The 13509-nt window shown below is 32.7% G+C and overlaps 1 protein-coding gene across 3 annotated transcripts; it reads left to right on the top strand.

The window, feature by feature from the left end:
- The first annotated feature begins 6071 nt into the window (after positions 1-6071).
- On the top strand, positions 6072-12992 carry LOC129894443 (monosaccharide-sensing protein 2-like). 3 transcript variants are annotated; one of them, XM_055970147.1, is made up of 6 exons: positions 6072-6196; positions 8554-8700; positions 8897-9463; positions 10049-10950; positions 11432-11619; positions 12139-12992. In XM_055970147.1, exons 2-6 carry the CDS (start codon positions 8622-8624, stop codon positions 12572-12574), a joined length of 2172 nt encoding a protein of 723 aa, XP_055826122.1. In that variant the 5' UTR covers positions 6072-6196; positions 8554-8621; the 3' UTR covers positions 12575-12992. The 3 variants fall into 3 exon arrangements, with proteins under 3 accessions (XP_055826122.1, XP_055826121.1, XP_055826120.1); XM_055970146.1 differs by having other exon boundaries at positions 6072-6586; XM_055970145.1 differs by lacking the exon at positions 6072-6196 and adding an exon at positions 7073-7112.
- Positions 12993-13509: the final 517 nt, after the last annotated feature.

The raw sequence follows: 13509 nt of genomic DNA, 5'->3' as shown, positions 1-13509 counted from the left end.
GCCAAGTGGTTCGCATGGGGACTAACAATAGTCTCTGAGTGCCGGTCACGCCTAAGGTACCCTCCCGGAGCGTGACATCTATAACCTAAATTCAAAAACTCACTGAATTGGTTAAGCCATGTTGGTCATATTCTTAAAATATGTAGATGAATGTGTGTTAAATTCTTTGAAAATAATGTTTTTTGAAAAATTTGACATGAGTATAATAATAATTTTGGAGAATTTGAGCAACATAGATAGTAAGTAAAAACAAAATTAACTTCATATTATATTAAAAAAAATATATGTATAACAACATTTTTGGTTTCAATTAATATTAAATTTTAATTTTAATTTTTGTGATTATTTGACTAAGCATATTTAACCTTCAATTAAGTACGATTTTGTTCCACTTTTATATTGGAAATATATTATATTTTTACTACTTTTAGAATTACATTACTGTCTAATATGGAGTAAGAAAACAATATTAACATAGCATGTGTAAAATTAAACGCCAAACATTTAATAATCACGAAAAAATTCACAAATAAAGGGAGTAAATTAAAAGTGCATGTTTTCAATTAGTTGAAGATAAATATATTTAATCAGATATCATAAACATTAAAGTAAAATCAGAATCTACCGATAAATAAAATACCAAAAGTATAATAAACCTTTTAGTTTTGATCTTTCTTGATTGTGACATTGATGCTATCATTCCATGTGTGCTTGACATAGGTATGAGGAGGACAATGTATTGTTTTATTTATTTATTTTACTCAGTAGTTTTTTTAGTATATAGTTATATAATTAATATAATATACCAAGAAAAAAATAATCCTAAAAAGATGATTACTACTACTATTGTGCACGATGGTGTGAAATCTAAGACATGCAGGCCAGCCTCCTATTTAGAAATATTTAATTAACTAAAAAAGTTAAATAAAATATTAAAGTTATCTATCTAATACTATATCAATAGTATTTAAAAAAAAGTGTCGATCGCTGATAATAATGGCGAGTGATGATGATTGTGCATTGTAATGAATAATGGTGATAGTTGACAGTAATAATTTATTATGATTGTTGGTGATAATGGTGGTTAATATTGGTGAATTATGAAGATGGGTAACAATATATAATAATGGCTAATAATCATAACGTCAATAGTAATTAGCTTAGTGATTATAAAGGTGATTGGTGATGGTGATGATGATGACTGATTGTAGTGATTTTCAGTAATTGTAGTCGAGGATGGTGAGGGTGGTGGGTGTACGTGATGTGTGGTGATAGTTGATAATGGTGAATAACTATAACAACGGTTAACTGTGGAAGTAGATAAGTAATGGTGAACTTGCATCCTCCTAGAAATCATTTAATAAATATTTTAATGATATTAAAATTTTATTTTAGATCTTAATCATTAATATTCATTTATTGATTTTAAAATAAAATTCAAATACACTAAATAATTATGACTTGAATAATTAAAATTAAGATCTTAAAACAAATAAATTTAATAATTAATCTGAATAATTAAATTAAAATATCTATTCAATATAATCAAATCTATCTATAACAAAATTATTAACTTCAAGATATTCTAATTGAATAGCGACCAAATAGTATACACTTATAACAACATTTAATATTTAAATAATATATTTGATTGTTATAAATAAAAAGATGTCAAATCCTAAATTTAATCACACTTTGGAAAATCTTTTAATGATAAAAATATATAGTTATATAATATTATTTGTCATACATAGGGTATTAAAGTATATAATATCAAAATATTTTGTCAAAATCTCCACACTTGTTTTTGATAATCTTAGAAATTCGATTTATTTCTACAAAAATGGTTTATTATTACTCTCTACCAACAAAAAACTAATTATTATAAAGAGGTAATTTTATAAGATTCATGTTGTTATACAAATGATTGTTGTTATTATAGTTAAAAAAAATTGTCATTAAAAAATTAAATATAACATAGAAAATCAAAATTTGAGAAAAACTTAATTGTTAATCTATTGATATATACAGTTAAATATCTCTCTCTCTATATATATATTATAAAGAGATTTAACTGTATAAATAAATTACTTAAATTCAATATCTATTTAACTAAAAATGAAGAGATCAATATCTATTTCACTGCAATTTTTCACGAGAAGATTAAATTATTTTGATTTAAAAATTCCAACATATAAAATCAGTACTTTTTTTTGTTTTGTTTTTATTTTTTTGACGTGATGTATCTCTATGTAGATTTTATTTGTCGACATTCCTTTAAGATTTGTAAGTTTTGTTTCTCTTATAAGATAATTTCTTTTCACTTTTAATTGTTTATTTTTTTAAAAATAATTTTTTATTTATGTGTTAATTTTAATATATCAATTATTTTTTTTAATTTTACCCTCCATATTAATTTTATTCCTCACAACATTTTCCATCATTATTAAAAAAGGACTATTTTTTATTGAAATTTGTCACTGAAAAATATTCGATAGCTATTTCCGTAGATATCATGATTGAATCAATGAGAGAAGAAAATTGTTCGCTAGTTATTTTTAGTATCAATGAGAAACTATTTTACATCATGTGTTTTATAAATTAGCTAGTTCTGTGAAAATGAGATTGAAAAAAAATATGTTTTATAATATAAATTTTTTATTTATTTGCGGTGAAAAAAAACTCTGTTTCTTGTAGTGCCAGATCAATATTATACATCAATTAATGTGAATATTGTAGTAAAATATTCATATTAATTATTATTCCTTAAGAAACATACAGAGTTATAAAAACTTATTTTGCCAACTTATTTCCACATGAAGTTCATATTTCTATTTTTATATCGAGTGAAATTAGAATTTTTCATTTATAAATTTTAAAATATTTATTTATTTATATTTTAAATTCTAAAAATATTATTTATACATTAAATTTTTTGATATAAATATAAAATTTTAGTTTAAATTAATTACAATAGTGATTCCTTAAAAATATCCCACCCCACCTGCCCCCCACCCCAAAAAAAAAAACAAAAAAAAACCAGAAGTAAAAGACATCATATGATTCATGAGAGGGGAAAAAGGTTCTTGGGACAAGAAGGGGAGCATTGTTTTCATCAATTAATAGGGGAATCTTTTGTCATCATTCAACAAACAAAAATATTTTTCAAAAAGTTTTTATTTCTAACACAAATTATTTATTTTAAGTAATTTTCAGGAAACAACCGTCCTATCTTAATAGGAGTAATGTCTACATGCACTTTATCCTCTTCAGACTCTACGTTATGAGATTTCACTGAATTGTTGTTGTTGTAAGTAATTTTCAGGAAAAAATTATCGAATCGAAGTAATTGATAAACATAAAGTGCTTAAAAATACTCTCTATGTTGGAAGTAGTTTATAGATAAATATTTGTAGTTGGGTACATCCTGCCCTTTTTATACTTTATTTATGGAATTTCACTGCGTATGTTATTGTTGTTGATTGTAGTTGAATAAAAAGTGCTAAAATATTTAAGAAATTGATATATTTGAAAAGAATGTTAACCAATATTTTTTCTGACCGAAATGCCCTTTAAAATTTTCTAAATTTTAAAAGCGTCGATTATAGAAGTTATAAATTGAATTTTCAATACAATTAACTAATATGTTTTTGTTCTATTTGAAATTGCTTAATTTTATCGTCCATTACATTTTTTTTATCTAAATCTTTTTTTTTGCTATTAGAAAAATTCATTTTGTTTGGGACCCTTAGCAAGACCTCCAATTTTAGAATAATTTTAAATTAAAATTAGAATTTGAAAGGGTAAATTCTAATTTTGTTCTCGAAGAACTTGAATACATGAAGTTCAGCTTATTTAAGGCCGCTAAACTTTTCATAACAAAGACAAATATAAAAGACTATGCTAAAAATTCAATGCACATAAGCAAATTTGAATATATTCCATACGACTATTTAATAGTAAAACACACACAAAAAAAAACTTGAAGATATGTACGTTTGAATCTTTTTCATATGACTATTTAATACTAAAACACACAATTTTTTTTGAAGATATGCATACATTTTAGATAATACTATTTTCAAATTTTACTTATGAGATTACACTAAATATGTTAGTATTGTTGTTATTTGAACCATAATCAAAATTGAAAAGGATAAATTCTGACTCTTTTTTTCTAAAGAATTTGGAGATGTGAAGTCCAACTCATTTAAGGTTCGAGATCTTTTTATAACAAAGACAAATATGAAAGAATATGCTAAAAATTCAATGCACATGAACAACTTTGAATATTTTTCATGTGATTGTTTAGTAATAAAACACGTTAAAAACTTGAAGGTCTACGAATATTCTGGACTCTATCTTCTCCAAACTCTACTAGTAAAATAACACTAAATATATTGATATCGTTATTGTTTAAACCATAATCAAAATTTGAGAAGGTAAATTCTAACTTTTTTTCTCTCTCAAAGAATTTAGATACGTGAAGTCTAACTCATTTAAGGCTAAAGGATCCCTTTTATAACAAAGACAAGTATGAAAGAATATGCTAAAAATTCATGTACAATACCAAATTTGAATCTTTTCCATGTGACTATTTAGTACTAAACCAAATCAAGAATATACTTATTCTTTTCAAGAATAGCCACCCCACCATGAATCAAGATGAGGAAGATGTTTTTTGTTCGAGTTAGAGTGGAAGCAAGTCGCCACATGGAGGGAACATGGGGACGTAAAAAAAGGGGGTCCTATCAACTTGTTCCGATGTAGGATAATAAGCTCATGAGCTTGGTCTTACTTCATTGTTGAGAAGTAAAAGTGCTTTCCAATCTGCCACGTTGTCCCATCCTCCTAACGCTATATTGCGAGGAGCTTCACGAAGATGATCCCTAAGTTGCAGCACGTTCGATCGTTAACTCCTTGCGCCGCTGTTACTAAGACCGACCGATGCCTCACCTGTAATATTTATATTTCTCCTTTGAATTACTCATATATATCCTATGAAAAAGGACCAAAATGTCCCATCAATAAAGTTCGGGCTTTCCATTCCCCCCTCCCCTTTTTTCAATAAATACCCCACGGGCCTTCGGCGAAAACGTTTCCTTTGTCACTATAGACTGAACTCGCTGTGAACCTTTTCGATTATCAACCTTCTATCTGGCCTCTGTACTAATAGTAGAGTGGCTTGCAACTTTCAATCAGAAAAGGAAGATTGAACAAGGCTCCATTGTTTAGATTTTTGGGTAGCTAAAGTTAAGATAAAATAGGTCATCACATCCTGGGGTTGAAGAATGAACATCTTTAAAAAGGAAATGGCAAGCAAGAGGAAGAGTAATAACATCGTATTATCCATCCGAAGCAGTAGCAGGCCAAGCACTGGTCTTTCTATCTTCTGACTGTTCCTGTCAAGTGGAAGTGCAGTGATGTATGCAGCTGAGGCATCCGGATCCGCTTACCCCCGAAATGACTTAGACCAATAGAAAAATCCCAATTCATTGGCATAGTGGTTTGACTGCTGGGATCCCAATCGGCCTACATCAGCGGAAAATGGAACTATCGAATCACGAGTGAGCAACATAAAAGAAAAGAAATTGACATCCGACAACTCCTTGTCCTTTCCATCTGGAGGTGGCGTTGATCCAGAAAAACTTGAATGCATGGGAATATTCTAGATCGTACTCTTCTTAGTCTCTTTATTAAAGAGATTACACCGAATATATTGATATTGCTGTTGTTTAAACCATAATCAAAATCTGAGAGGATAATTTTTTACTCTTTTTTCTCGAAGAATTTAAAATATGTAAAGTCCAACTTATTTAAAGTGGAGGATCCTTTTTAAACAAAGATAAATATGAAAGAATATGCTAAAAATACAATATACAATAGAAAAATTGAACCTTTTCCATGTGACTATTTAGTACTAGAATACGTCGAAAACTTGAAGGTTAACGTATATTCTAGATCTTACCTTCTTTAAATTATACTAATAAAATTACGCTAAATATATTGATATCATTGTTATTTTTCGAAAAATTTGGATACGTGAAATCTTAACTCATATAAGACTGAAGATACTTTAAGAAATCAATGTAGAGTAGCAAAATTGAATCTTTTCCATAAACTAAAAAACACCATCCCCCCTCCCCCGCAAAATTTGTCCAAACGGCTCCAAATCAAGATTTGAAGTAGAAGATAGGTAAATATGGGAAGTGATATGTGCCCAGAATAGAAAAGAAATTTTACAGATCCTCACTGTCATGTCTACTCACCAAAATTCTGAATCTTTCCAAAAGATAGCAGCATATAAATTATAATAGTGAAGTATGGCTATGGAAACAGATCAGCTAAGCACGTTCCTCTTGTCACATCCCACATCATCATCTCCTTTTGAACTAGTTTTAAGATCCCATCTCTTTACTGTCTTTTTACTCAGTTTTAAGAGAGCCCATTTAATTGCCCATTCAAAAGAGCATATGGGGTTTTCTTAAAGTTTCTTTCTTTGAATGTTTCAATACCAATTGTCTCTATATAAAGTTTCAGTCTTTTATGTGGATTTAGCAAGATTTTCCAGTTCTGTTTCTCCCAGGTATCTTGATTCTGCTTTTGCCATTCTTGCCTTTTATGCTTGTTACATTAATGTTTACTCACTTTTAACAAATCCCATTTACTTGCCCTTTGAAAAGAGCAATTGGGGTTTGCTCTGAATGTTTCCAGACTCATTGTTTCTATATAAAGTTTGAGTCTTTATGTGGAATTTAGCAAGATTTTTCTAGTTCTGGTAGCCTTTAACTGATTTCTTTGTTTCTCCCAGGTATCTTGCTTCTTGCTTTTGCTATTCTTATCTTGAATTCTGCTTTTGCCATTCTTGCCTTTTATGCTTGCTACATTAGTATTTACTCACTTTTAACAAACCCCATTTTCTTGCCCTTTGACAATTGCAGATAGCAATTGGGGTTTTCTTAAAGTTTCTTTCTTTGAATGTTTCCATACCCCATTGTCTCTATATAAAGTTTCAGTCTTTCTTGAAATTTTAAGCTTTACATGTGGAATTTAGCCAGATTTTCCAGTTCTGGTAGCCTTTAACTGATTCTTTTTTTCTCTGTTTCTCCCAGGTATCTTGAATTTTGCTTTTTCCAGTCTTTTCTATTTCATCAGTTCTTAAATCTATTCTTGGATTAGTTGTCTTTTGCTAATGTAAATGAATCATTTTGCAATGAGGCTGTGACATTTCCTTCATTTCATATGCAAGTTAGAATAATGTAGTTAGATCTGTTAAAGTTACTCTTAAGGGTCTGTTGTGTCTTATTCAATGTCTGTCTTTTTATGCCTGCTACATTAAAGTCGCTCACTTTTAACAAGTTCAATTTTCTTGCCCTTTGAATGCAGAAAGTAGCTCAATGTTTTCTTTAGGCAATTGGGGTTTTCCTTAAAGTTTCTTTCTTTGAATGTTTCCAGACCCATTGTTTCTATATAAAGTTTGTCTTTCATGTGAAATTAGCAAAAAATTTCCAGTTCTGGTAGCCTTTACTGATTCTTGTCAGGTACATCTTGATTTTGCTTTTTCCATTCTTTTCTGTTTCATCATTTCTTACATCAATTCTTGGATTAGTTGTCTTTGCTAGTTTAAAAGTATGTTTTGGAATGAGGCTGTGACATTTCCTTCATTCATACACAGTTGAGTGATGTTGTTTTTTGTTTGGTTTCTAACTCGGTGTCCGGTACCCGCATTGGGCCCGACTAAATACGGATTCGCGCGGGAAGTCTCCCATTGGGAGTAAAGTGCTCCTAATATAAGTAACTTCGTACCCAGCGGGGCTCGAACTTGAGTAATGTAGCTAGATCTACTCTTAAGTGTCTGTTGGGTCTTTGAAAAGGCATACCTCTGTTTTCTTTAGGCAATTGGGGTTCCTTTAAAAGTTTCTTTTTTTGAACGTTTCCAGACCAATTGTTTCTTTATAGAGTTTTTGTCTTTCATTACATTTTAAGCTAAAACATGTGAAATTTAGCAAGATTTTTCAGTTCTGATAGCCCTTAATTGTTTCTTTATCTGTATCTTGAATTCTGCTATTGCCATTCTTTTTTCAAAGTTTCCTAATCTATTCTTGGATTATTTGTCTTTTGCTAATGTAAAAGAATCATATTGCAATGAGACTGTGTCATTTTCTTTCTTCCATATGCAGTTAGAGTAATGTAGTTAGATCTGTTAATCTTACTCTTAAGGGTCTATTTGCAGGTTCATGACTGTGCACTCTATGTATGTTTTTGGGTTCTTTTTCCATTGAAGTATATCATTTTCTTGAATCTTTATGGAAGTGGGTTTCAGAAATTTATCAGTTCGGTTTTATGGTTGCAAATGTAGCACAGGAAATTTACTGAAGTCGAAAGTTAGGATCTTTCTGTTTGTTCTTGTTCTGATTCAGGAACACGACTGTGTAGCACATTGACTGGTTATATTAATCATGTTGATATTTTGCAGTTATGCATATTCTATACATTGCACATAGTGGTGTTTCTCAAGATTCAGTCTAATCTACTACCATGTTCTGATTGCAGGTGTTCCAATTAGGAGAAGTTGGAAATTCATTTTTTCTACATAAAATCAAGAAACTGATTTATTCAGGATGAGTGGAGCTGTGCTAATTGCACTTGCTGCTGCCATTGGCAACATGTTGCAAGGATGGGACAATGCGACAATAGCAGGTCTTACCTCATTACATTCCTGTTCTTTCATTTGCACATACAGAACTTCAACACTTCTGAAATGTTGGAAATATTAAAAAGCTTGTCATAGTTTTTACTCGCAAATCTTCAACTTGTTCTTTTCAAATGAAATTCATGTCGAAGCACAACTTGAACAGTGATCTTATTGAAAGCAAATGTATCTGATATGTTTCAGGATCTGTTCTTTACATAAAGAAGGAATTTAATTTGCAAACACAGCCAACCATGGAAGGCCTAATTGTTGCGATGTCTCTAATTGGAGCAACAGTGATCACAACATTCTCGGGACCTGTATCGGACATGCTTGGGAGACGTCCAATGCTTATAATTTCATCAGTACTTTATTTCCTCAGTGGATTAGTAATGTTATGGGCTCCAAATGTTTATGTGTTGCTTTTAGCAAGGCTCTTAGATGGATTTGGAATTGGTCTTGCGGTGACACTTGTTCCTGTCTATATATCCGAGACTGCCCCACCAGAAATAAGAGGGCAATTGAATACATTTCCACAGTTCACCGGTTCTCTCGGAATGTTTTTGTCATACTGCATGGTTTTTGGAATGTCATTGACACAAGCACCAAGTTGGAGGCTAATGCTTGGGGTTCTATCAATTCCTTCTCTTGCTTATTTCTTTCTTACATTGTTTTACTTGCCTGAATCTCCAAGGTGGCTGGTCAGTAAAGGTCGAATGAAGGAGGCTAAACAAGTTTTACAGAGACTACGTGGCAGGGAAGATGTCTCAGGTTTGTCTCGTGGTTCCTTTCTTTGTTCACAATTAACTTATTTGTTTGTTGTACGAGAAAATATATTTGCTCCTCAAAGTAGTTTTAACAGCCAATTGAGCTAATTATGTGATGCCCTCAGTTTTTGTGTAATCAGCAATGTTTCTTTTAATGGTTTGTTTCAAGAGAACCAACTATGTTTCAGGAGATATAGTCACACACTTCAGATTATATGTTGGTTGTGAAATCTTGTTTTGTTCATTCCCATCTATTTGTTGGCAAATATACAATATTTCCATTGCTCCCCGAGCTTTGGTTCTAGTGGTAAGAGGCAAGTGTGATGTAAGGGTTAGGTGCACATCATGATTTTGAACTTCGTGGAACACAAAAGCTTGGTATTTTAGGTTGAGAAGGGTAGAGGGTACATATTCATCGAGTTTCAAAGCATGTGCCAATAGCTCTCGGGGATTTCTCTGTTATATAAAAAAAGTGTACATTAATACCACTGAATTATTAAAATATTTTCTTTAAGGTTCTGTTCTCAAGTTCAGGTTACATTTTTTCATACTTGAAGTTAATGTCCAGTGGAATTTTCTCAATCTACAGGTGAAATGGCATTGCTAATGGAGGGTTTAGGTGTTGGAGGTGAAGTATCTATAGAAGAGTATATAATTGGTCCGGACAATGAACTTGCGGACAACCAGGATGAGAAAGATCAGATCAAGTTATATGGAGCTGAAGAGGGTCTTTCATGGATAGCAAAACCTGTCACTGGACAAAGTACTCTAGGTCTGGTCTCTCGTCACGGGAGTATGGCAAACCAAAGCATGTCTCTTATGGATCCGTTGGTTACTCTATTTGGCAGTGTTCATGAGAAGATGTCTGAGATGGGAAGCATGCGAAGCATGCTCTTTTCAAATGTTGGCAGCATGTTCAATATCACAGGGAATCAAGGAAAAACTTATAATTGGGATGAAGAAAGCCAAAAGGATGAGGAAAATCATATGTCTGATGGTTCTGGGGCAGAATCTGATGACAATCTGAGAAGCCCGCTGCTCTCACGTCAAGGAACAAATGCAGAAACAAATATGGGACCTCCAACATCATTAAGCATGAGGCAAGGCAGCAATTTCATGCAGGCGAATGGTGTCGGCGAGCAAGCCAGCATGGGTATTGGTGGTGGTTGGCAGTTAGCATACAGAAAAGATGAGAAAGATGGAGCACTCAAAAGGATCTATTTACATGAAGGAGGCACTGGATCACGACGAGGATCCATTATTTCTCTTCCAGGGGATGCTCATGCAGATCAAGGTGAATTCATTCATGCTGCTGCTTTAGTGAGTCAGTCTGTTATTCGTGCTGAGAGCCTCTTGGGTCAACAGTCTATCGAAGAAGCAATTGAGACACAATCTGAAACTGTTACGAAGAAGTCAGTCTGGAAAGCACTTCTTGAGCCAGGAGTCAAGCATGCACTGATTGTTGGAGTTGGACTTCAAATACTTCAGCAGGTAAAAGTTGTTCTATGAACTTGCTGTTTGACCTTGATAATTAAATGAGGTTCCGGTTTAGTGACATCTGTTAGAGTGGGTTAGAGTTCCACATTGGTTGGAGAATGGACTGGCGGTCTGCTTATATGGACTTGGACAATCCTCCCCGATCCATTTCTTTTGAAGACTAGAAATCTTTGAAGTTCAAGCAATCATACCTTTACAAATAAGAAGAGCAAATTACTTCCTGTTTGGTTTAGATAAGTCATCAGGGAGTCCTAAGTACATAGAAAACTAAAAGCCATGAGCAGGTTCTTCAGCATGATTATGTCAACAAAAAAGTTGTAGTTCATTAGATGTTGTAATCGACAAAATAACTTTATTAGTGTTTTACCTTCATAAGTTGTGCTTAATATTAACTCCTTTTCATCACGTTATTTTGCATATGAACCAAACCATTTACTTACAGTCCAGCTGCTGATTTGGTTTCCATCTTGTACAGTTTTCCGGAATCAACGGAGTTCTTTATTACACTCCTCAAATTCTTGAACAAGCAGGCGTAGGAGTTCTGCTATCGAATATGGGCATTGGTTCCGACTCAGCGTCTCTCCTCATAAGTGCTGTCACAACTTTGTTAATGCTTCCCACCATTGGTGTTGCAATGAAACTAATGGACTTTGCTGGCAGAAGGTATTCACGATTCTATTAATTGTATAATCTATGAAACTATGAAAATGATAACATATCAACCCTTGCTTGATTGTTTACTCATCGTACACCATAGTTACTTCCTGAGTAGATCAGTTTTTGTTGCTAAATCAATCTATAGGAGCTAGCTTTTGAGGTTGAGTTAGGCCCAAAATCCGTTTCTTTTCAACAGCTAAAATGTCTTTCTTTTGAAGACTACAAATCTTTGAAGTTCAAGCAATCCTACCTTTACAGATAGGAAAAGCAAATTACTTCCTCGTTTGGTTTAGATAAGTCACCAAGGGAATACTTTAAAATGATACTAATCAACAACCCATCCTCTCAACTAATAAGGGACACTTCACGATAAACTTATTGATCACAACTTTTGTTCAATTATTACTTGGACTTTGACCACGTTGAAGTTGAGTGAACTGCATATATGACAGTATCCAAATCTTTTAGAAGCATGCATTTTTAACTCTTTCAACTTAGAAGTTTTTCTGTCTGTTTCTTCTCCAGGTGGCTTTTGCTGGCTACTTTGCCCGTCTTGTTATCATCACTTATTGTACTAGTCCTTGGCAATGTTATTAACATGGGTGAGGTCATGCACGCTGTGATCTCCACTGTTAGTGTTGTGGTCTACTTCTGCACCTTTGTTATGGGCTTTGGTCCGATCCCAAATATCCTCTGCTCTGAGATATTTCCCACCAGCGTTCGTGGAATCTGCATTGCTGTATGCGCTCTTACTTTTTGGATCGGAGACATCATTGTCACCTATTCACTCCCCGTTATGCTTACCTCCATTGGACTTGGAGGTGTCTTTGCCATCTATGCTGTCGTGTGTGCCTTGGCTTGGGTATTCGTTTTCTTGAAGGTTCCTGAAACAAAGGGCATGCCCCTTGAAGTCATTACAGAATTCTTCGCCGTTGGAGCTAAGAAAACAGCTACAGAATAACTACCTACACTAGAGATTTGAAAAACTTACTGTTTTCTTTCCCTGAATATGAGGTCTACACAATGCATCCAACTGTATTTTCGTTACTCGAGGCAATTCATGCAAGACCTACAGAAACGTTGGTGATTTCCCAGAAGGAAGTGATCACTTAACAAGATTGTAGTCATGGTTTCATCTCTTTCAGAGTTTCAAGATTTGGATATCAGTTTGTCATTAGCATCATCTAATGTTAATTTTTGAACATGTTCTTGATACACTTGCTTATACTTCTTCCTTCATAATCTAAGTAGGCGGTTTGCGCAATATTTTGAAGTTGAAAAAACGAGTATTTGAAGTTGAAGTTGAAAAAGAGTATTTGGAAGTCAAGTTGTCTTTGGACATGAAGTTCACTTGAAAAAAAAGTTGAAGAATTGTGAAATATTCTGCAATTTTTTCAATATTTCAAACACTAAAATTCAGTACTTATGACCAACCAATATTTGCAAATAACAACACCAACATACCTAGCAAATGAAAGATGTATTGTAGATTTTATCCTTTTATCTTTATGATAAGATTTTTGGTTCAAAAGAAAAAGAATTCAAAGTAGGGTTGCAAGGAAATACAACAGCAAAAATAACATCAAACAAAGCAAACGAACAATATATAGTAATAAACACTGAAGAAAGAAGCCGTGTGATTACTAAGTAATACTACTTGTAAGGAGAAGTGGAGGGGAGGCTAGTTCCCTGCCTTTTTTCACAAGCACTGCGACAATGCTTAGTTATCTATTAATCTTTGATCTCCATATTTTTTTTTTGTCTGAGGTCATATTCTTATTAAACTAAAGTTATCTCATGTCCTATCTAACTATCCTCTCTCCATTTCTATCCGAGGTTTTGGTTGGATTCAACCTACCTTTACCTCTCTTTTTTTTTAACTCTTGGAATAACCAA

The sequence above is a fragment of the Solanum dulcamara genome, chromosome 7 (genome assembly GCF_947179165.1).
Source record: "Solanum dulcamara chromosome 7, daSolDulc1.2, whole genome shotgun sequence".
In the NCBI taxonomy this organism is placed as follows: domain Eukaryota; kingdom Viridiplantae; phylum Streptophyta; class Magnoliopsida; order Solanales; family Solanaceae; genus Solanum; species Solanum dulcamara.
Note: the sequence above shows the minus strand (reverse complement) of the source record. Positions and strands in the feature narration are given on the sequence as shown.

Excerpts from the sequence above, each read along its gene's own strand:
- LOC129894443 (XM_055970147.1), top strand. The coding sequence starts at position 8,622 with ATGAGTGGAGCTGTGCTAATTGCACTTGCTGCTGCCATTGGCAACATG. Across the intron at positions 10,951-11,431 it reads GACTTCAAATACTTCAGCAG|TTTTCCGGAATCAACGGAGT; the intron begins GTAAAAGTTGTT and ends CATCTTGTACAG. Across the intron at positions 11,620-12,138 it reads ATGGACTTTGCTGGCAGAAG|GTGGCTTTTGCTGGCTACTT; the intron begins GTATTCACGATT and ends TTTCTTCTCCAG.